The 22,787-nt window shown below is 43.1% G+C and overlaps 2 protein-coding genes across 7 annotated transcripts; one reads left to right on the forward strand and one right to left on the reverse strand.

Moving 5' to 3' along the window:
* The first annotated feature begins 1,376 nt into the window (after positions 1–1,376).
* On the forward strand, positions 1,377–15,133 carry tfe3a (transcription factor binding to IGHM enhancer 3a). Of its 2 annotated transcripts, XM_087173974.1 has the most exons (12): positions 1,635–1,775; positions 2,092–2,125; positions 4,384–4,482; positions 4,738–4,803; positions 5,120–5,282; positions 5,666–5,863; positions 6,383–6,481; positions 9,793–9,907; positions 10,548–10,604; positions 11,635–11,710; positions 12,027–12,174; positions 12,665–15,133. In XM_087173974.1, the coding sequence occupies exons 4-12, from the start codon at positions 4,793–4,795 to the stop codon at positions 13,058–13,060; spliced, it is 1,263 nt and encodes a 420-aa protein (XP_087030100.1). In that variant the 5' UTR covers positions 1,635–1,775; positions 2,092–2,125; positions 4,384–4,482; positions 4,738–4,792; the 3' UTR covers positions 13,061–15,133. The 2 variants fall into 2 exon arrangements, with proteins under 2 accessions (XP_023261939.1, XP_087030100.1); XM_023406171.2 differs by lacking the exon at positions 2,092–2,125 and having other exon boundaries at positions 1,377–1,775.
* Positions 15,134–16,912: 1,779 nt separating this feature from the next.
* LOC111654956 (uncharacterized) lies at positions 16,913–22,559 on the reverse strand. Of its 5 annotated transcripts, none has more exons than XM_023406144.2 (5): positions 22,464–22,559; positions 21,635–21,825; positions 20,584–20,721; positions 20,232–20,486; positions 16,913–18,038 (listed from the first exon to the last, which is right to left on the reverse strand). In XM_023406144.2, the coding sequence occupies exons 2-5, from the start codon at positions 21,753–21,755 to the stop codon at positions 17,764–17,766; spliced, it is 789 nt and encodes a 262-aa protein (XP_023261912.1). In that variant the 5' UTR covers positions 21,756–21,825; positions 22,464–22,559; the 3' UTR covers positions 16,913–17,763. The 5 variants fall into 5 exon arrangements, with proteins under 5 accessions (XP_023261912.1, XP_023261913.1, XP_087030103.1 ...); XM_023406145.2 differs by having other exon boundaries at positions 21,635–21,759; positions 22,464–22,546; XM_087173977.1 differs by lacking the exon at positions 22,464–22,559 and adding an exon at positions 20,834–21,453 and having other exon boundaries at positions 21,635–21,717.
* Between the last annotated feature and the right edge of the window lie 228 nt (positions 22,560–22,787).

Below are 22,787 nucleotides of genomic sequence, written 5' to 3' on the forward strand. Positions count from 1 at the left end.
ATTTCTACTGTCACTGTTTAGCACTTCTGCTACTACTGCTGTCAGTCATTCAGTAAACTTTGAGTTGTTTCGAACATGAACAGATGAAGCAGCAGCACCATCTAGTGACGTCAGCAGGAAACAGGTGATACCTGAGACTGCAGGTAAAGATGTGACATATTCTATACAAATATTAATGTCTCCAGTGCTTTTATTCGGGGGGGGGGGGGTTAGACTGTAGCAACAAAACAGCCCTCATCACATACTTCAAAATAAAACACAAGCTAATTGACATCATCAGTGTGTTTACATCGTTACACTAATGCTTTACCTTCATTAGAGACCCAATAAAGACGCAGTTCTTCCTCCAACACTTTAACAATAACCCAGTAATTAAATATAAAGGCTAATAGGAACTTTTCAATTCGTATCAGGACATTTTTATGATGACGTCTGTATTTTTGAATGTTCTGTATTTTAACAGTGAAGTGTTTAATCTTCCTCCAGCGGCTGCAGGTAACTAAACATGCTCTACAGCTTCAGGTCTTAATACTGTTATTATTGTCTCATGTGCATTAATTTTATTTCATCATGTGTGTCGTAGAATCTGTGACGTCCCAGCGCTGATGAAACTTATAGTAAAAATGAAAACTTTCCCTCCGCTCCCCTCCTCACCTCTCTGATTGGTCAGCTCTACTGTCTTTCTGAGCTCGGCAGATCAGCTGACTGACGTCACCCCCCCGACCCCCCCGCCACTTCCCGTAACACCAGAGACAGATAAACAAGATGTCTCACTCTGCCTCACTCTCTGAGCCCCGAGGCGCAGCAGCAGCTCATTGGCTGTCTAAGAACCCAGCCGCATTCCTATTGGCTGGCAGTGACCAGAGCAACAGCTGATTGGTCGGAGAGAGCTCAGTCCAGGCGGAGAGACCCGCCTCTTGTAGGTGACTATCGCATAGAAACAGAAAATGTAGAAGATACTTCAATCAGTTAGAAAAACTGCTGTCACATACACATGAATCAACATGGGTGGAAATCATTTAAAAGTAAATAATTTAAGTAATAATTCTATAATTCTAATAAAATTAACTGATGTTTCAGTCTCAACAGACAACATTTGATTATAGAGAATCACAGACCTCATTACAGGGAATGTGGGAACTTTGCATTTATTATTATTATTATTATTATTATTATAACTATTTCTCTTGTTATTATTATCATTGTTGTTGTTGTTGTTGTTGTGTCAGTCTGAAGTGTCTGTTAAATCCGATGCAGTGTTTAGTGTCTTGTGTGTGTGGACGATGAAGTTGAAGTGTGTGTGTGTGTGTGTCTGGGTGAACTGTGTCTGATCTGTGTGTTGTAGTTCTGTGCTCACAGCTGTCTGCCCGTCTGTCTGTCGAACAGTCTGTGGTTCAGTGTTCAGGGCGCCTGGGTTCCTTCGGCAGCGAACTTGAACCTGAGACCTGTTCTTGATCTTCTTCTGGTGCCTTGGTCTTCCTGCTGGTCCTGGTTTTATCCACAGGGGTCCCGGGTCTAGGTCCGACGGTCTCTGCTGGACTGAACATGTTTCTGTCTCTGCTGCAGTGATTTCACAACACTTTGATCCTCAGTCCGGTCTCTGCTCGTTTAAACGTCTCTGTCTCTGGAGAAATGTCAGCTCTAAGCCCGGACCAGATCCTGACCGGACAGCACAGCCGAACCGGAGCCGAGCAGGAGCAGCAGGAGGCCGGGATCCTACAGCCGCAGACCGTGTTTGTCATCCTGGACTCGGCTGAAACACTCAATCTGGTCCGGTGAGTCCGGAAGTTCTGGGAGTTACCGTTATTCCTGCTGCGGGGAGCAGCTGCAACCAAACCCCGTTCAAAGATGTGTAGTTTTAGCGCCGCTGTGCTCATCAGTACTAAGACATATCGTACTGACCATCAATGAAGACGTGATTTATATGTATAGTTTCTTCTGGTGAAATCGGCCATTAAATTCTTCACCAACCACTTTGCTTCAATTTTATGCCAAGTAACATTTATTGCGGGTGCAGCTGAGATAAATGACAAGATAATTTGATAACATTAAAATTCCTATATAAACAAATGTTTTTCTGTGTCTTAATAGATGCCGAATAGAACTGTAGTTCAAAAGGATTAAGGTAAATTATTCATTCTCGTTTGTTAGACAAATAAATGAGCGAGAAATCACGCTGATTTTAAAATGCATGACGGGCCGCCCATGACCACGAGACAGCTGCCAGTTAAACTAACTATCATAACTGTTGATGATGATGATGAAGATAACAGAGGAACACCCCGCAGTCTTTGATAATCTGACACATGACGTCAAACCTTCACACATGTCACTTACTTGATGTGTCTGTATTAAATCTCAGGTAGTATATTCAGTGGAGTGGGTATTCAACACAACAAACAGCTTGAACTTGGTGAACATACTGTTTGAGATCAGAGCTGAAAATATACTTCAGACTGGTTTGGACATTAGACTTTGTAAAGGCAGCTGAACCTTAAATAGCCGGATTTATGAATGGAGTTTGGTTTGAAGTGCTCTCCAGCTATCTGGGTTGCAAGTTAAAAGTTGTTCTGATGTTAACATGCTGAGTGTGTGTGTGAGTGTGTATTGTGATCCTTATAATGACGATGATGACGATGATGAAAGAGACACACTGAGCCGGTCTGAGGCTTGTATCAGGAGGGTTGTTGTTGTTACTGTCTAACCTTTGACCTATGATCCTCTTTGCCTCCTGGTGCAATGAGTCATCCGAGATTATCACACACACACACACACACACACACACACACACACACACATAAATGTGGGTGGTGAGACAGAAAGCAAAAGTAAAAACAGACTTGTCTCTGCTTGTTGGTCTGTTTGTGTTTAAACTGTCTGACTGAAGAGATGTGAGGAGGAGGAGGGTGGAGGTGACGAAGAGTATTTTAGTGTCTCGTCTGTCAGGATGCTGTGATGAAGGTGTTGAAGTTCAGGTGATGAAGATGATGAAAGTGATGAAGAACAGTGTTTCTGCTCAGTCTTCAGTTCAAACTGTTTCCAGATGTTTTCAACCATCAACAACATCTGCTTGTTTTAACAGCAACACATTTTACAGTGTGGGCTGTGTTCGGCTGCTTCCACAGAAACCTCTCTGACCTCTCCCCTGACATTAGTCTGACAGGAGTTTCTGATTGGTTACACTTCATGTCTTGTTCTTTGTGCTTGTTATAAAAAAGACAGGATGTGAACTCAACTGTTGTGATGAATGTTGAGTTTAAAAGCCAAGGCAGGCGTTCCTGCTGATGGTTGAGGTCACAGTATTAATGAGAGGAGTGAAGCCTCATGTTGATCACCTCAGATCTTCTCTCCTCTGGTCTGTGGAGGCTGAACAGTGTCAGCACCTGCACCACTCCCCAGATACACCGACATGCAGCTGTCATTGGAAACTGTCCTGAAACATCTGGGACAGATGTGACAGTGTCAATAGAGTCATAACCCAACACCTGTATATCAGGTGTGTGAGCGGAGGACACAAACACTGGTTCAGTCTTGGTTAATGTGTACAGTCAGACTCTGGGTCAACAGACAGTGTGACTCTGCTGACTGAGGAGGAGGAGAAAAAGGAGGTGTGTCTATAGCTCCATGTGGAGGCTGGATTAGAGAGTGACTCAGCAGAAACACACACACACACACACACACACACACACACACACACACACACACACGCACACACAGGAATTGGGTTGAAAGCAGTGAAACCAGCAGCTGACAGATGTTGTTTCTCTGCGTTCTTCTTCTCTGGTGTGCAATGTCAATATTAAAATATTTCTGGAGCTGAAGCTGCACCTTTTTCTTTCTCTCTCTCTCTCTCTCTCTCTCTCTCTCTCTCTCTCTCTATCTCTCTCTCTGTCTCACACACACACATTGAGTTTGTGATAGTGTGTGAAGTGTATTTGTTGCTGCAGCTGGGTCACAGCAGCATCTGGTGGTCGTCAGAGGAACTGCAGCTCTTTTTTCCTGCCTCACTTTGTTTTATTTTAACAACATTCAAACATGAATTCACCTTGATTTACAGAGACCGACAAAACACAACAGGTAGACACAGGTGAAATATACAGGGATCCAGTCCACAACTGGCCACAGCTGGCCAACACATGTCCAGTGTGAGTGCATCGCTATAGTCTCTGTATGGATGGATCTGGTCTCTGGTCTCTGTAAGGATATCGGTCTTTGTCCCTGATGCTGTTGTGATTCTTTTCCAGGCTGAACTCATGTCACCATGGTTACATTTGTCTATAGTTTTATTCTCATAGTCTCACCCTCCTGTCTCACCCTGAAGACTCTGAGTCTTTGAGTCTTGTGTCTGTCTGAGGTGTCTGACTGGCTCTTTCTCTCTGTCAGGGTGGAGTCTGGGATTGTCGCTGACATCGAGGTCGACAGTTTGCTGCCATCAGGCTGCGACACCTTCTACCAGATCAAGAGTCAGCCAATAAGCATCAGGTAACACACACACACACCTCTGACCTCTGACCTATGACCTCTGTTACATCAGTCACCAGGATCAACTGAATCCTACGGGCTCACATTGTGGTCAAAAAGCTCCTCAGTCTGTTAAGTGGTGTCACTAATGATTCCACAGTCTGTGGTTGTAAATTAACCTTTGTTCGTTCATGTGGAGAGAATCAGTGAAGGTCAGGTAGCACAGGTGACAGCATGATGTCATGTGATGACGTCATCATCTCTCTCTCTCCTCAGTACATCAGCAGCAGCTTCCTCCTCTTCCTCCTCTTCATCCTCACTGCCGACAGTCATGTCATCCAGGTAACATAACAACACACACTTCTTTCTTTCTTTCTTTCTTTCTTTCTTTCTTTCTTTTTTTTTCTTTCTTTCTATCTTTCTTTTTTCTTTCTTTCTTTCTTTTCTGATCTGTCATCTATCTCTTATATCTCAGTCTTGTTCTGTGCCTCTCTATCGTTTCATCTCTTTTTTCATCTCCTGTCTTTTTTTATTCTTTCTGTCTCTACCTGAACATCCTGCAGAGGGTGCTCTGTTCCTGCAGGTGGATGACAGTTACAGTGATGATAACCTGCACCTCCTCTCTTCTCCTCTCCTCTCCTCCTCTCTTCTCCTGCAGGGTTTTGATGCGTCAGGATCTGATGCGTCAGCAGGCTCTGGAGGAGGAGCAGAAAGAGGCGCAGCAGCAGCTGCTCCGCTCAAATGACTCCTCCTCCCCCATATCTGTGTCTGTTTCCTCCTCCTGCAGACCTCCTGCTCAGGTCCCTGTGGAGGTGCTCAAGGTAGGAGAGAGAGGGGGTTTCATCAGAAAACTTTATTTACAACACTACAATGTTCAGACACGTCAGGGTGTAGTTATATCTGATCTGAATTATGATTATACATTAGATTATTGTATGTTCCAATAAAGAAATGGGTAAATAGAAACAAGCTGAAAACAACAGAAAAAGAAAAAAAATGAATAAATGAAATGAAATAAAATCAACAGAGAATTCAGGTTATTGTGTCTATTCTGTTCTGACCTGGTTAAACAGACATGTGATTGTCACATCAGTCAGTCATTGTTGTGAGAGACAGAATAAAAAAAGACTTTTAGTCCAGAAACACTGGATCCTACATTTCCCATAATGCATCTGCAAAATACCTGTCTCCTTGTGTCCCTCAGGTGCAGACTCACTTGGAGAACCCCACAAGGTATCACATCCAGCAGGCACAGAGGCAGCAGGTGCGTCAGTACCTCTCCACCACACAGACCGCCATCACCACCAAGACAGCCAATCAGGAACCAGCTGGACCATCACCAAGCCACTCCCCCCTGCTGTGCCCCACCCCCGGGCTACAACCAGCAGATGGCAAACAGAAAGTAATACAAATATATATACATATATATATACACACATATAATGTCACAATTAAAGGAGCAGTTAACCAATTTCAGTGAACTCAGCAGAATACTTCCTGTTTGAATCGTAGTCTGCTGAATCAGTTGTTAGAGAGGATCTGAGTCAGAGCTGCAACACACACACACACACACACACACACACACACACACACACACACACACACACACACACACACACACAGGAACAAACAGGAGAGAACTCATAGGAAAACTCAGGGTGTTGCTAAATCCATCACAAAGCATCACTTGTAGTCATTTGGCATCTCTTTCAGTCTGGGGGCCTTGCTCCTATATAGAGAAGTCAGGGGCCTTTTATGTGTCTGTATGCAGGGGCCTGTTGTCTGATAATCCATCCATGTGTCTCAGGTGTGGTTCAGATGCCCCCCCCCCCCACTCCATGTGTAATACACTAAGTGTTTAATGTCCACCACCTTTCACTCAGCTGTTTGACCTGATCTGAACTCTGATTGGTTCATTCAGATGGAAGGGACTGTCATCGATGACATCATCAGTCTGGAGTCGAGCCTGAATGATGAATTTCTGACACTGATTGACTCTGGACTACAGCTCGCCAACACGGTAAAAAAAAAACAGGAAACATATGGGAAATATATACGGGAAACACAAGAGAAACACAAGAGAAACGCACTGGAAGTACTTGGGAAATATACATTGAAACACATGGGAAACGTATGGGAAAAACAGGGGAAATATATGGGAAACACACGTTGAAACACACAGGAAATACACTGGATTAAAGCTGGTTTAAAAGTGGATTAGATCTGGTTTAGAGCTGGTTTAAAATGGATTAAGCCTGGTTTACAGCTGGATTAAAAGTGGTTTAGAGCTGGTTTAGATCTGGATTAAAGCTGTCTCCAGCAACAGATCTATTCTGGGTTATTTTCTGATCCAAAGTGACGATAGAGACAAACTATCAGAGGAATATCAGTTCAGTTTTCCAGTCTTCCTTGTTTCTGCTGCAGCAGCTGTGGGTGGAGTGTGTGTGTGTGTGTGTGTGTGTGTTTGTGTGTGTGTGTGTGTCTGTGTGTGTGTCTGTGTGTGTGTGTGTCAGGCAGATAATGAAGCTCACTGGGAGGGTTTTCTGTTTCTTTCTTAAAGAGACGTTTCCCCATTTTTCAACAGTCGTCCAAACAGAAAGAGGAAGAGAAGCTGCTCAGCCTGACTGTGTGTGTATGTAAGTGTGTGTGTGTGTGTTAGTGTGTGTGTGCATGTTCGTGTGAAATCAGAAAAGATGAGGATTTTAGTTTTACTGCCAGACCATGAGAAGAGGAGGATTAAATCAGAGGTAAAATGTGGAGTTTGTTGTTTCAGGTCAGTTTGAATGTTTGAGCTGTGACCTCTGACCTTTGACCACCTCTGGACTGCAGACTGGTCAGATTACTGGTCCAGGAGAGGAGCTTTTTCTGCTTTAATGTTAAACTATGGAGAGGAGGAGGAAGTAAGTGGATCCCTTAGTTCAGAAAGTCATCACTGAGCTGAAACAGAGCTCTTGTTGACTGGATTGTTATTGTAGACGCATGAACATATAAACAGTTGTTTGACAGATAAATCTATAAATTGATTGTTTAGTAGAAGTTTTATTATAAAATCTGCACATTAACCAGTAACTGCAGCAGTCAGATAACTCACCCTCAGTTTCTTTTACATGTAAACGTACTCGTCTGATGTTTCCAGTCGTTTCTATATGTTATGAAAACTGTGTTTCCCTCTCAGTCTGAGCTCACACTGCTCCATGGAGACAACATGCTGCTACTTGACTTGCATAAGGAAACGAAAAATCTGTGGTGTAAAAATGTAGAAGGTAGAGAGCAGTGAGAGAATAACAACATTATACATCAATTTACAATTCAGTGCATTTAAATATATGATGTAACCTCCACCATCAAAAACCAGTAACTTTAACTTTAACCAACAGTTAACTATGACTGTCTCACTAACCAGCTGTGACTGGTTTCTGCAACAGACAGTCTGAAAATGTAAATGTCAAATTCTGTCACTGAGGTCTTTGAGCAGTGCAGCGTTACAAACAGTGCAGTCTGTTCCTGTTACTGGAAACTGTTTCTGTTGGACTTATCTGTGTGTGATGTGAGCAGGAGGCAGCTGTTATCATTTCAGATGGTTTCCTGTTCAATCAGCAGATTCCACACTGTCTGCAGGAACACGAACTGACTTCAGATCAGAGCTGCCTTGGTCCAGGACCAGGAACAGATAAATAATAATCATTTAAAAAAAGTTGTATTTTACTTCTACACCACAGTTACTGCACTGCCCTGTGAAACGATCAGAAAATAATCCACTGCTTCGTTTTCCTGCTATTCATTCACTCTCTTGCACGCTCGACCGCCGCTGCTCTCTCTCTCTCTCTTGCTGAGCCAGGGAGGAGGGGCCAACTTCAAGTGGTGACAAATCCTATGTAGTGTATATTTAAGTCATCAAAATCCAAGGTCTTCCAAATGTGCCAGGCCAACAACATTTATTGTTATTTTTTCATTCGTTATTGTGACCAAAACCCAACGTCTACTAAACATCTGCTAAATGTCACGGTGACAGTTACCCATCACTGGGTTTGATGGTGATTTTCATGTCCAACTAATATTTAACATCTGTCTGACATCACGCTGACGCCCAGTGCTGCTGGGTGAAGTCAACAGAGAGCTTCACACAAACGGAGACAACACTTATGCAGGAAGAAAAGCTCTGAATATTTATGGTAAATGAATGAACAGGTGAGGAACACAGGGTGAAAGCTGTCTGAGTCCAGCATTAGTCTGAGTCCAGCATCAGTCTGAGTCCAGCATCAGTCTGAGTCCAGCATCAGTCTGAGTCCAGCATCAGTCTGAGTCCAGCATTAGTCTGAGTCCAGCATCAGTCTGAGTCCAGCATCAGTCTGAGTCCAGCATCATGTTCCAGGTTTTTATGTACATTATATATATGTATAATCATTCTGGTGACTCCAATCTGAGGTCATTAAACCCTTAAGATGAAATGTGATCATGTGACATCTCCGCTGTTTGTATAACAACAACTGTTCTCCTGTTCTTTAGTTTAGCTTTAGCCTTAGTTTAGTTTAGTTTAGTTTACTTTAGTTTACTTTAGTTTACTTTACTTTAGTTACTTTAGTTTAGTTAGGGTTAGGGTTAGTTTCAGTGTAGTTTTTAGTTTAGCTTTAGCTTTAGCTTTAGTATAGTTTAGGTTTAGTTTAGTTTTAGTTTAGTTTAGTTTAGTTGAGTTTTAGTTTAGTTTAGTTTAGTTTAGTTGAGTTTAGTTTAGTTTAGTTTAGTTTAGTTTAGTTTAGTTTTAGTTTTAGTTTAGTTTTAGTTTACTTTAGTTTAGTTAGGGTTAGTTTCGGTGTAGTTCTTAGTTTAGCTTTAGCTTTAGTATAGTTTAGGTTTAGTTTGGTTTAGTTTTAGTTTACTTTAGTTACTTTAGTTACTTTAGTTTAGTTTCAGTGTAGTTTTTATTTTAGCTTTAGCTTTAGTATAGTTTAGGTTTAGTTTACTTTTAGTTTACTTTAGTCACTTTAGTTACTTTAGTTTAGTTGAGTTGAGTTTAGTTTAGTTTAGTTTAGTTTAGTTTAGTCTAGTGCAGGTGGATGGTTGGAAGGTGTGTAGTGAGAATACAATATTGATGAAATAATGTTCATAGAGAAACAAAACAAACAAAGTCACACTCAATACTCAATAACAATAATTTAATATGACACAAAAAAAGATTATTAGAAGACAAACTAATGTTTCAGCAGCAGAGAGTGAGGGTGGTCATCCTGCAGCCAATCACAGCTCAGAATGCTCTGGAGTGTGTTTGACTCGCTCTGACTGGTCAGTTTCTCCATTAGCGGCTGACTCTGTGTTCTGGTTGGTCTGTTCCAGCTGCCGGTGTCGGGGACCATGCTGGATGTGTATGGCGGAGGGACGACAACACCCACCATCACCGTTAGCAACAGCTGCCCGGCTGAGCTGCACACAGTCAAGACAGAGCTGAGCGGTGGGTCACTGAATATATAATACTCACTCACATACTCTGTAGTTCTGTACTTGGGAGGACCTTTCATTAACATTACTAGCATATATTTTTTAAGTTCAGGTTCTTGTTGTGCAAAAAGGAAGATTAAAATGTGTAGTCTGAGTTAACACAACATACAGGATCAATAACAACACAGCTGTGATGTCGGAGCTCTGAGAGTGAAGTCCCTCCCCCTGAGTTTCCCTGTTTTCTGCACTGAAAAAATCTGTTCTTCTTCATTTTGATGAGTCAACATCACACTTCCTCACACACACACACGCATGGGCACACACACACACACACACACACACACACACACACACACACACAGACGTATTTTCCCACATCATCAGTTCCCACTTCCTATTGAGTCAACAGTTCTTAAACATTTAGTTTAAACCATCAGTTTAGATCTTTTCTCCGTCTCCTGTTGTTTGTTGCTGAAACAATAAAACCATTAAGGTTTACATTAACTGTTCCTCATTGTGAAAACTAGTAGGTTCACCGGCTAGTCTTTTTCAGTCATATCACATGGTCATCATCAGCATATGGAGATTGTTCAGTTGTTCTAGTTCTACGGCTGTTAAGTCTTTAAAATGTCATGTATTTGTTGTTGCTGTAGATGTGGAAACGAAAGCTCTGATCAAAGAGAGACAGAAGAAGGACAACCACAACCTCAGTGAGTACTGAAGTATTTCTTCATAAATAACTACAGTATTACATTAGTAGTAACTACAGGGATACTTCACTAATAACTACAGTATTACATCATTAACTACAGTGTTACTTAATTAAACCCAGGAACATACTGGATGTGTTGCGTGTGCATGGCGGCTGCGGAATGTCCTGGTATTCAATTCGGCGCACATGTTAACGGGTTAGAGCGGACCGGAGCGGACACACTGCCTCGCACTGACACATCTCACACCTCGCAACTGCATCACGTGATCTAAAGATTCAGTGTGGCCTATTTTCACACATTACGCGCATGTCACCCAGCAGAAATAGACAGAGAACAGACCTGTTGATGTCATATTGATATCATACCAGCAACGTGACACAAAACTTCCACTATAATTGTCTCTGTCTAGGCTGAATCTGAATATGACACAGACATGAAAAAATATAAATACATTTTTAACCATTTCAGCAGCTACATGTGGAGACAGTGACATTTAGTGACGTTTTCTGTCAAAAATAAATCAGAAATTAATTTATAATGAAAAGAAATCCATCATTCCAGTAACCTGCAAACTCTATATAGAGAGATAAAGCTGCAACAGCAGCAACGCAGCAGAGATGCAGCCGGTGTGAACACACACGCGTGCTTGTCCGCAGTAGTTCGGCAACGGCAGCTGCCACGCACCCTTCAACCCAGGCAGTGTGTTCCTGACGTTAATGTATGAATACATCACCTCAAGCTGTGAGGAATGGTAGTGGGTATTTTTCGCTATATTCTGACCTTTCATAGACCAAAGGATAAATTGATAAAATGTTGATGTTAAAAATGGTGAATAATTAAATTCTAGAGTCTATTGACATTGACGTCCTGGTGTTTGTGGTGACTGACGACTGTGATCAGCAGCTGAGAGACTGATTCTTCCTTCTGTTTTTAATCTTTGATTTCAACATGTTTGTGTACCTGACGATAGGACCTGGAAAGAGCATTTACGCTGTTGTTGATGTTAATGTTATTTTTTATGTTTCAGTCGAGAGGAGGAGGAGGTTCAACATCAACGACCGGATCAAAGAACTCGGAGGACTCATCCCCAAATCCACCGACCTGTCAGTAAACTTTCATCCTCTCTCTCGTCTGTAGTACTGTGGTATTAGCACCATAGCTATAGAAACATAGATACCATGTTCAGTGATGTCACGTGCATCTGAAAAATAAATTGAAACATATTCAGGAGGGACCTTTAACTATTTAAACATCACATTTAAACATCAGATACATGTTAATGTGTTGCTACAACTGCACTGGGATATTTAATAAGGAATGAATGATGTCAGATACAGTCCAGCTTGTTTTGCTGCTGCATCTAATTATGCTCGTTAGTGCTGTGTGTTAATGAGGCGTGGCCTGTGATTGGTTGATCAGGGAGATGAGGTGGAACAAGGGGACCATCCTGAAGGCTTCAGTAGATTACATCCGCAAAATGCAGAAAGAACAACAGAGAGCCAGAGAGATGGAGGAGAGACAGAGGAGGCTAGAGAACACCAACCGCTCCCTGCTGCTCCGCATTCAGGTGAGGAGGGTGGAGGAGATGGAGGAAGTGTTTTGGTGTTTCAGTGTTGACATGGACTCCTGACTGTTTGATACAGCGTGGAAAACAATGAAACCGTCAGATTATTAATATGTTATGATCATTATGTCTGAGATCAGCTCATTTAAAATAAACACAAGTTTGGTTTGATTCCAGAGGACGGTAATTACACACACCAACACACACCAACGCACACCAACACACACCAACACAGCCAGAGGAATGCTGACTCTGCAGTGTCTCGGCTGATGAACCTTAACAGTCATTGGTCTGTTACTCTGGAAAAAGTGGATCAGGTGTCTCCTCTGTGTATTTCAGCTCTTGTTATGTGTGACTGACGAGATGTTTGAGGTCAACAGAAACCAGAGCGCTGGCAGGAGGATTAAGATCAGCAGACTCGTCTCTGTCAGACTTTAAACACATATCTGTCGTCTACAGGAATAAAAACAGTGGCGTTTGTTTCTTGTTGTAGGAGCTGGAGCTTCAGGCTCGTGTCCATGGACTCTCTTCCTCCTCGCCTCACCCCAACTCCTCCTCCTCCTCTCTGGACCCCCAAGCCTTGCTCTCCCCCACACTGCCTCACCCGTTCTCCAACTCCTCCTCCCCTGCCTCCTCTCTGGTGACTCCCTCTCTGGGTCTGGACGCCCTGAACTTCGTGGACCTGGACGAGCCTCAGGGAGCCTCTACCGTCTTCTCCCCAGACCTGATGTCTGACGTGGGGCTGACGGAGCTCCACGGCCTGGGAGACATCCTGATGGATGAGGGAGGAGGAGGGGAAGGAGGGGTGATGTCCGACCCCCTGCTATCCTGCGGAGCCTCAAAGACCAGCAGCAGGAGGAGCAGTTTCAGCATGGACGAGGACCTCTGATGACATCATCACACATGCAGAAATCTGATTGGCCAGAGCTGGAGGCGGGACTCTGACCAGCTGGGAGTTTTTTTATTGGTTAATAGAAATATTTTTCATCAGTGACATCATCACAACAAACAATGCACAAATGTGATGTCACAGGGAGCAAATGTGTACTACAGTGTAACTACGGTAACCACTGTGAGTCCTCCAGTGTCTTTTAGTTTACCCATGGTAACCGATATGTCCTCCAGTGTCACCGCGGTAAGCATGGTTACTGCTGTGTCTTCCAGTGTACCCATGATAACCAATATTTGTTCTCCAGTGTCACCATGGTAACCACTGTTTTTCTCCAGTGTAACCATGGCAACAGCTGTGTTGTCTCATCCTTGTCAACATCAGAAACCACAGAGCAGAGTTGATCGGCTGTTAGTGAACAAACTCACAGCTGATTGGTTGGTAGAACAGCAGTTGATCAATAACTCATGATCAGTAAAATCATTTTTAAGGTCAGAAGTTCTATTTTTTAAAAACAAACGTGAAACAAACATTCAAACTCTAACCCTCCTCTGATTGGCTGAACCAATCAGTGACCTGTAAGCCATGGCCTGATTGGTCCTGGTCCTTGGTCCTGGTCAGCAGCTGGGACAAAAACAAAAACAGAAAATATAAGATATAAACTTAAGAAGGACTCTGGTTCTGAGTCATTTAAGGAACCACAGTTTCCTGGTTTATTTGTTGTATTTTAAAAATCTGCTCACTTAAAACATGACTCACTGAAATGAAAATATTAGATGTAAAATCAAAATTCTAACTCAATATTCGATCAACTTGACTTTAAGATGAAAATGTTTGATTGATTACACCCTCAGTGATGGACAGTCTGTCAATCAGTTGTTCTCCAGGCTGCAGTGAAGAGAAGGTCTCACCTGAATTTAAAAAAAGGTTTTAACTCACCTGTGCTCATGTTTAGTAAATCAGTCTTTTTCAGCTATAGGTCAGAACTATACCTGGTCATGCTCCATCTGTGATGTCACAGCAAGTCTAACTTGTGGCAGCATCAAGCGATTCAAAGCCTGAACCCCTTAGTAGAAACCAGGTGTACATTAGAGCTGCATTGTTTTACCTGTTGTGAATAGTTTAACCAGCAGGTGGTGCTGTCAGTAGTCTGCTGCGACTCCCTCAGCTCAGCCCTGTAAACATGAAAACTGTATGTAAACATAAACATAAACAGAATCACTGTGCTGCAAGCAAAGGGAGGAGAAATATTCGAGGAGCACACCTGGTCAGGTTCACTTTACTGATGCAGGTGTTTCCTGTTAAAGCCTCAGAGGAACAGAAGGGAAACTAACTCAGTCCATCATCATCATCATCATCCTCATCATCATCTATAAAATCTGTAAAAACCATTTGTAAAAACGAAGCAGCTGAATCAGCTGTCTGCAGTGTATGTTGTTCAGACAACTATCACTGGATACTGTGATACTGAAGGAAACTTAAAAACAGGAGGGTTCTGAATGAAGTTCTGCAGCCTCTGTTTTCTTTGGAGCTTTATTCTGGAGGGACATCAGAGATAATGATATCCTCAGGAAGTGATGTCACACTGAATCAGATCAACATGTTCAGGTCTGGGTTCAGGTCTGACTCTGGTTTCTGTCACTGCTGCTGCTGCTGCTGCAGCTGTTGATCTGTTAAACTAAACTATTAACTTCTTGTTGATCATTAGATCACCTGTACACACCTGTCCCTCTGCTCCCCCCTCACAATTTAAACCTCTGGATTACACACAAACTGTGTCCAGATTCTATCCAGTACAGTCCCTGTCTGAGACCTGGATCCACCACAGGTTTTATTTTGTCCCTAAACCGTGGTCAGCAGAAAGCCATAAATGTCTGTTTCATGAGATGATGTCAGTGATGTGATGTTGGTTACCATAGCAACAACAGTTGTCAGTCATCAAGATCAGATAAAAAGGGATTAATGTCTGTCTTTAATTAAAGTTGTGATTTATGTTTGTTCATGTTAACAAGCTCCTGTTTGTTTTTATAGATTCAATCTTTTATATAGAAATAAAGTCACTTCACAAAATCAGCTGACGTCATTTTACCTTTTGTTTCTATGACAACAGTCATTTTATTCAGACAACAAACTTCAACCGTCAACAAATTCAACAACAAACAGACTCTGAACAGCAGAGATTAGAGGAAGGATTACATCTCTCAGCTGAGCGACAGTAAGTAAGTTTTGTTTCAGTGTTTAAAATAATAAATATATGAAAACAAACTTCAGTTACTTATTCTACATGTTTCCACATAACAATAAAAATAAATCAACAAAAGGACTTAAAATAGATTTTGTAATAAAACACATCATGGTCTGCAACACGAGGACTCTATATGTTTGGACATTTGTTTAATTTCTTGTTTTATTTTGAAGTAGAGTTCCTTATGTATCTCGTGGTCAATTTACTTCCTGTCTTAGTCCTGTTTCGCTCATTGATTAATGTGTTACACCTATGTTTTATTACCCTTGCCTTCCTTGTGTATTTAAGTCTCTGTCTTTGTCAGTTCGTTTGTTTTTCTTCAGTCATGTTTCCCCTGTGTCTCCTTGTTTTGTGTTCCTGACTTTTACCTGGATTCCTACCTGTTACCTGTTTTGCTGGTATTGTAAGTTGTTTTTTTTTTTTTTTTACCTTTTTTCCCACCAAAACTCTGTTTGTCTGCATTTGGGTCCTTAACACTCCTAAACCTGACAACAGGTGAGCAGCTTAATGTTACTTTTATATTAATGTACAAATATATTAACTAAAGGAGTAATGAGGTAAATTTACATCTTAATAAAACTAATGATACATCATAATAAGAATTAATTGTCCTCACAATAATACCATGTTGAATATTTTTCTCTGTGAACCACCGTGAGTTGGTTGGAGGTTCAGACAGTGCTACGGTCTCTGGTTCAAATCTCTGCCTCATTAACTGAAACTCTGTCCTAAGGTGTTCCTCAGGATTCTGTCCTGGGTCTGGTTCTGTTTGCTTCCTCTCTTTTTAAGCCTTAAAATGCCGTAAAATTGTCTGTTCTTCAAATTTTCCTCTAGTCCTCTGTTGAACCTCCTCTCAGTAATGGGGGGTGTCTCTGTGAACCAGACTCTGGTCCAGAAATCCTGCTCCATCTGTCTACTGACACACAGGGAGGTTGATGTTTCACTGAGGCTCAGTTCCCCACTCTGAGCGGCAGGGGGCAGTAACAACTGAAGTTCAGGTTCCTGATACAACTGGAGAAGAGAAACATTCATTCAGCAGCTGTAATAATAATTGCAATAATAAATATAATAATATAATAATATAGTAATCATTTAAAGAAAGAGGAACAGTGTAGAAATGTTACCATGACGACCCTGATGAAGACTGAACCTGAGTCAGTCTTCCTATGATTGATCAGTCTCAGCAGAGCAGTGTGACCCTGTTTCTGTCTGTGGTCTATGATCAGTTTTATGTTTGTATATTTTTATTAATTCACATGAAACAAAGATCAGAGGAAAGTTTAAACATCTGAGAGGAAGAAGTTGATGATGTCACAACCCCTCATGGCGCCCTGACCCTCATGTTTGAACCACTGTTTGGACCCCAGAGTGAAGTGTGTGTGTGTGTGTGTGTGTGTGTGTGTGTGTGTCTGTCTGTCTCTTTGATGTCGGGTGTCCCGGGGGTCAGAGGTCAGGTGGCGTTGTCATTCCAGTGATTTCCTGTTTCCTGTTTGGAAGTCCTGGCACATTGCTTTAACAAACACACACTTCCTGTCCCTGCAGGACCTACGTCCTGTCCTGTCCAACCCTGCCCCCTCCTGAGCTGTCAATCAGACACAAAAACAGCAGAGGCTGAACATGAGGTTTATTTTTGCTGCAGAGTCAAGCGTCGCTCTGACAGATCTTTGTTTTCTCAGAGAGGACATCACGACACTTTCACCTGAGCAGAGCTGTACTAACGAGTCCTGATGAGTCAACACAGGAGTCACACCTGACTCTATGACCTTTCAACTGTCTGGTTCAGTGTGTGGGACAGACATCTGGTCAGAGTGAACACCTGCTCATTAAGCACCTGGTTGTTACTTGTCCCAGAACTACCTCAGGTCACAAAAGGCCCTGGAAATACTCCAAGACTGACACAGGAGAGTATGTGTCAGGAATCAGTGAACAGGTATGAGGCCATGATCATGGTGCATTAGCTCAGTTTTACTTAAAGCTACAATAACGTTTCCTGAACTTTTCTGTGTTTGTCGATCAACAAAATCAGAATCAGATGAAACTTTTCAACACAAAGGGGAAAAATGAGTGCGTCCTTTCAAATGATGTTAAGGTCTGGACCCCAGGTCACCAGAGAGCGGGACAGTTCTCCAACATTTCAGAAGTCCAGAATCTTTGGTCCATTAGTTGAACTGGATCCTAACGATGAAAACCTGGTCCTGGGAACAGTCCGGTTCCTGCAGGTCGTTTCAGTTCCAGGTCATCAGCTGCAGCTCTGACTTCACCTCTCTGAAGCTGCAGGGTTGTCTGATCTAGATCAGGCTCTGGATGGTGACGTCAGTCGGATGCTGCTCCATAGAGGATGAACCATAAACTGAGAGTTGTCACTCACAGTTATACACAGAAACAAAGCAGTGAGTGGATCCCAGGTCAATCCTTCTTCTTCCGATGTCATCCTGCAGTCTCGCTCTGATTGGCTGCTCTATGAGGGGAAGCAGATGGAGCAGCACTCTAGACAAACCTCCAAGCAGTCAGACGAGCCGCAGCAGTCCTCCAGTATCCCACAATCCAACACAGCCTGACACGCCTCCTCCGTACAGGCCGCCTCCCCTGCTGCCTCCACGCAGCAGCAACAGCCAGCTGCAGCGTCACAACACCCGGCCCCGCCCACTCCACACGCCAGACACTCCCCCACAGCCGAACACATGGATAGTAGCTCGCAGAAAAGACAGGCCAGGAGACAGTGAGCGCAACAGTCTGTGGAGACAATCAGAACACAGGTCAGGAAACAGTGAATGCCACAGTCTGCAGAGACCATCAGAACAGACAGGTCAGGAGACAGTGAACGCAACAGTCTGCAGAGACAATCACGACACAGGCCAGGAGACAGTGAACGCAACAGTCTGCAGAGACCATCAGAACAGACAGGTCAGGAGACAGTGAACGCAACAGTCTGCAGAGACCATCAGAACAGACAGGTCAGGAGACAGTGAACGCAACAGTCTGCAGAGACCATCAGAACAGACAGGTCAGGAGACAGTGAATGCCACAGTCTGCAGAGACCATCAGAACAGACAGGTCAGGAGACAGTGAACGCAACAGTCTGCAGAGACAATCACGACACAGGCCGGGAGACAGTGAACGCAACAGTCTGCAGAGACCATCAGAACAGACAGGTCAGGAGACAGTGAACGCAACAGTCTGCAGAGACCATCAGAACAGACAGGTCAGGAGACAGTGAACGCAACAGTCTGCAGAGACTATCAGAACAGACAGGTCAGGAGACAGTGAACGCAACAGTCTGCAGAGACCATCAGAACAGAGAGGTCAGGAGACAGTGAATGCAACAGTCTGCAGAGACCATCAAAACAGACAAGTCAGGAGACAGTGAACGCAACAGTCTGCAGAGACAATCACAACACAGGCCGGGAGACAGTGAACGCAACAGTCTGCAGAGACAATCAGAACAGACAGGACAGGAGACAGTGAACGCAACAGTCTGCAGAGACCATCAGAACAGACAGGACAGGAGACAGTGAACGCAACAGTCTGCAGTGACAATCAGAACACAGGTCAGGAGAAAGTGAACGCAACAGTCTGCAGAGACAATCACAACACAGGCTGGGAGACAGTGAACGCAACAGTCTGCAGAGACCATCAGAACAGAGAGGTCAGGAGACAGTGAATGCAACAGTCTGCAGAGACAATCAGAACAGACAGGACAGGAGACAGTGAACGCAACAGTCTGCAGAGACAATCACAACACAGGCTGGGAGACAGTGAACGCAACAGTCTGCAGAGCCAATCACAACACAGACCAGGTGACAGTGAACGCAACAATCTGCAGAGACAATCAGAATCTTTTCAGAGTTGAAAATGAAATATTTCAATATTACTTTTTCTCATTAAATTAAAACATTATGAATTTTGCCCTCAAAATCAGATTTTTTTCCTTCTAACTGTGACCCTGGTGCTGTTCGGCCCTCAGCGTAGTCTGTCAGTCGTGTTATAAAAGAGCATATCAGTTACAAGTGATTTTCTCTTTTCCTCATGTTCACAGAAATTCACAGTAAAAGAAGACCATGAAGAGAAAAAAGAGCTTCTGATTCTGAACCACAGTTAAAAAAAAAAAAAAAAAAAAAAACATTAACCAGTGAAACATGATAAACAGATGAAGAGACTCTGACTGTGGGTCAACAGTACTGCCCTCATCCTGTCGCTCTGTGGTGTTTGGGTGGAGGTGGGTGTTGGTTGGTAGGAACCAGACCAACCGATGCAGGGAGGGGTCAGAGTGTGTGTGTTCAGCCGAGATAAGCAAACCTACATGTTGGAGTGTGTTCAGCTGATAAATGAGCTTCAGAGAACCTCATCAGTGTGGCGACGACTCTTCACATCAGAGACTCACATTCCTGTTTCCTCCAACAGTCACAGGATGTTTGTTTTGGTTCATTTAATAACTGATGAGTTGTCTCTTGATTTTCACTTTATTCACCTTCAGCTGTAAGGCTAACTCTGACCCTGATAAGCATAGTGTCAAACTATTGGCGTTACTATTGTCCGCCATCTTTACAGCTCCTGAGTGAAACACACAGGTGCAGACAGTGACCCAATGAACAAGCTCTATTCTTACCATGTTCTCAGGAACTCACACACCTGAGATCAGAGTGTTCAACTTCCTGTCACTCAGATACTTCCTCTGTCTGTCTGTCTGTCTGTCCAACATGGCGGACACTGCAGTCCTCCAGTCCACAAACAATAACTTCACCTCTGCAGATAAAATTAACCTTTATGCTGACGACACACTTTTCTATCTGCATCTGTATCTGCTCTTAGGAGTGACCCTCTGACCTGTGACCTTGTGACCTTGTGACCCTGTGACCCTCTGACCCTCTGACCTGTGACCCTGTGAAAACAAACTCTGTTTCCAGGCATCGAGGCTGATTGGCTCACCGTCTCCAGCAACCTCCTTAATATGGGCAGCGTCGGTCTTGAAAGAGGCGTGGCTTTTAGTGGAGGAGAGACGCTTCTGATTGGTGCTCTGATGATGATGATGATGATGATGAGGAAGGTTGCAACTGTGTCTGTTACAGGTGGATGACCTAGGAGGAGGAGGAGGAGGAGGATGAGGAGGAAGAGGAGGAGAGGTAACTGAGGAAGATGGAGGAGTACAGATGGGGGGAGGAGACACTGACGAGCTGTCCACACCTGAGGGACAGAGAGATGACATCACAGGTTACGTCACATATGACATGGTGGATCAGGTACATGAGGGTAAATTAGACCAGATTACATCAGATGTTACCTTTCTGTTTTCTGAGAGCAGAGGCGGGCTGAGAGGGGAGGAGTCGACAGATGTCATTGGTGGAGGAGCTGCCCGTCAAAGAGTCATCACTGATGTCACCATCTTCTGACCTATCTGAGAGAGGGGGTGGTGCCTCATCTACAGGAAGAGGATTTAAAACATCAGAAAACCGCCATCATGGACTGCAACACACTTTACACTACATATCACATTCACCCATTTTCAGACACACACTCACACACTGACACACCGCTGATAATCAGGTTCAGTATTTTGGACATGTGGTCTGGTGGAGTCTGGACTTGAACCACCGACCTCCCGCTCTCCCTCCTGAACCACAGGAGCCGCTCTGGTGTGTTGGTTGTTGCGTGTTGTGTTTTTGTGGTGAACAGAGCAGTGAAGTGAGAAGAGTTAATTCAGTCTTCTGAGGCTACAGGAACTCCCAGGGTGCATTTCACTAACAGCCAATCACAGAGCTTCACATTAATATTCAGCTGAAGCTAAAGGTGAAATTCATTCAGTTTGAGATGAATTCAGTAACCATGGCAACCTGTTTTAATTTCACTGCTCTGATTCACACCTCTGACTGCTTTCTTCTCCATAGCAACAGCAGCTGAGGATTATGGGTACTGTAGTATTTAGAGACAGCAGTAAAGAGTTTAAATGAATTAATCAGCTTTTACACTTGAAATTAAAGGTCACAGGTCACAGGTCAGGATCCCTGCTTTGAACCCTGACCCCTGAACCTCAACCATCCAGGTATCTTATGTAAAACATGGCAGAGCAGAGCTCATTGCTGGGCTCTGACAGATGAGAGGATTGGTTGTTCAGGTTCAGGACTTGTGTTTGCAGCCTGTGAGGAAGTCCTCCCTGAGGGTGAAAACAAAGAGGAACAGGAAATCCCCTCAGGTCCTACCCTGGTTGAGGGGTGATGTGGATTCAGATGTGAGAGCCTGACTTGACGTCAAAGACGTTGAACGGATCGGAGTTTAGAGTTCAATAGTGTGATGTCATCAGAATCACGACCTCATGACCTTTCTATCTGTCTCACCTGTGCTGTGATGTGGGAGCGTCCCATTGGCCATCGGCTGACTTGAGATGCATTCTGATTGGTTTGGGTTCTTATTGGCTCCGCTCTCAGTGATGTCACTGCAGTGTGATGTCACGTCCATCTTGCTGATATCATGTGATTAAATCATTGATGTGAATTCAGCAGCTGGGACAGTCTGGACTCACATTTATCTTCATACAACAAAAATAATAATCAGCAATAATCAGTTATAATAAATAAGTACATTTACTGCAGTTCTGACGTACCCCTCCTCCTCCTACACAGACTGTCCCTGCAGATTCAGGTTATTAATGAACTCTGATGATTAATAGATGACTTTACTCAAAATACATTGATTCACATCAGCTCCACCTGCTGCAGCCGAGAGATGACACATGAAAAACAAAGTGTTCATCTTTCACTATGATCCAGTAACATCACACACTTTATCCTGACACAGTCATTCTGCTGAAAGACTGAGGCTGAGGTACTGCTTACACCACTGATAATAATAATAATAATAATTATTATAATAATAATAATAATAATAATAATGAACTTTGCTCTATTCATACATGAAACAGCTCAAAGTGTTTTACAAAATAAAAGCAGATCATTAACAGGTCAGATGAATTAAACTGATGAGAAATAAAACCATCATCAGTCTCGAGTAGAAACAAAGTTCACTGTTAAACTGTTAATGTTCAGTGTGAATTTGTTTTGAGTAGAAATTGAATCCTGATCAACTGAAACTGATCTGAGTCAAAGTCTGTGTCACATTAATATTAAAACATATGATTTAACAGATACAGAAATAAAAGTTTCTCACCTGCAGCTTCAAGGACTTTCTTTCTTTCTTTCTTTCTTCTGGTCTGAAACTTTTTTCTCGTCAATAAACACTTTGCCGTTTTTATCTGGAGCGCGCGCATGCGTGTGACCGCCTCCTCCTCCGCTTCCTTTAAAGAGACACACACACACGCACGCACGCGCGCGCACACACACACACACAGGGTGGAGTTCAGTGTGAACCATTTATTAATATGAATGTTAAATGATCTGTGTGATTTGTTTTTCCAGGAGTCAGATACAGAAAACTGTTTACCTGTGTGTGTGTGTGTGTGTGTGTGTGTGTGTGTGTGTGTGTGTGTGAACA

Source organism: Seriola lalandi, unplaced genomic scaffold (genome assembly GCF_002814215.2).
Source record: "Seriola lalandi dorsalis isolate HSWRI2012SDOR001 ecotype SW California unplaced genomic scaffold, Sedor1 jcf7180002054296, whole genome shotgun sequence".
NCBI lineage: Eukaryota > Metazoa > Chordata > Actinopteri > Carangiformes > Carangidae > Seriola > Seriola lalandi.

Coding starts and splice junctions, on each gene's coding strand:
- tfe3a (XM_023406171.2), top strand. CDS start 1,633: ATGTCAGCTCTAAGCCCGGACCAGATCCTGACCGGACAGCACAGCCGA. Junction 4,804..5,119: donor CCGACAGTCATGTCATCCAG/GTAACATAACAA, acceptor CTTCTCCTGCAG/GGTTTTGATGCGTCAGGATC. Junction 5,864..6,382: donor CAGCAGATGGCAAACAGAAA/GTAATACAAATA, acceptor TGGTTCATTCAG/ATGGAAGGGACTGTCATCGA.
- LOC111654956 (XM_023406144.2), bottom strand. CDS start 21,755: ATGGACGTGACATCACACTGCAGTGACATCACTGAGAGCGGAGCCAAT. Junction 20,722..21,634: donor GCTCCCACATCACAGCACAG/GTGAGACAGATA, acceptor CTCTTCCTGTAG/ATGAGGCACCACCCCCTCTC. Junction 20,487..20,583: donor TGCTCTCAGAAAACAGAAAG/GTAACATCTGAT, acceptor TCTGTCCCTCAG/GTGTGGACAGCTCGTCAGTG.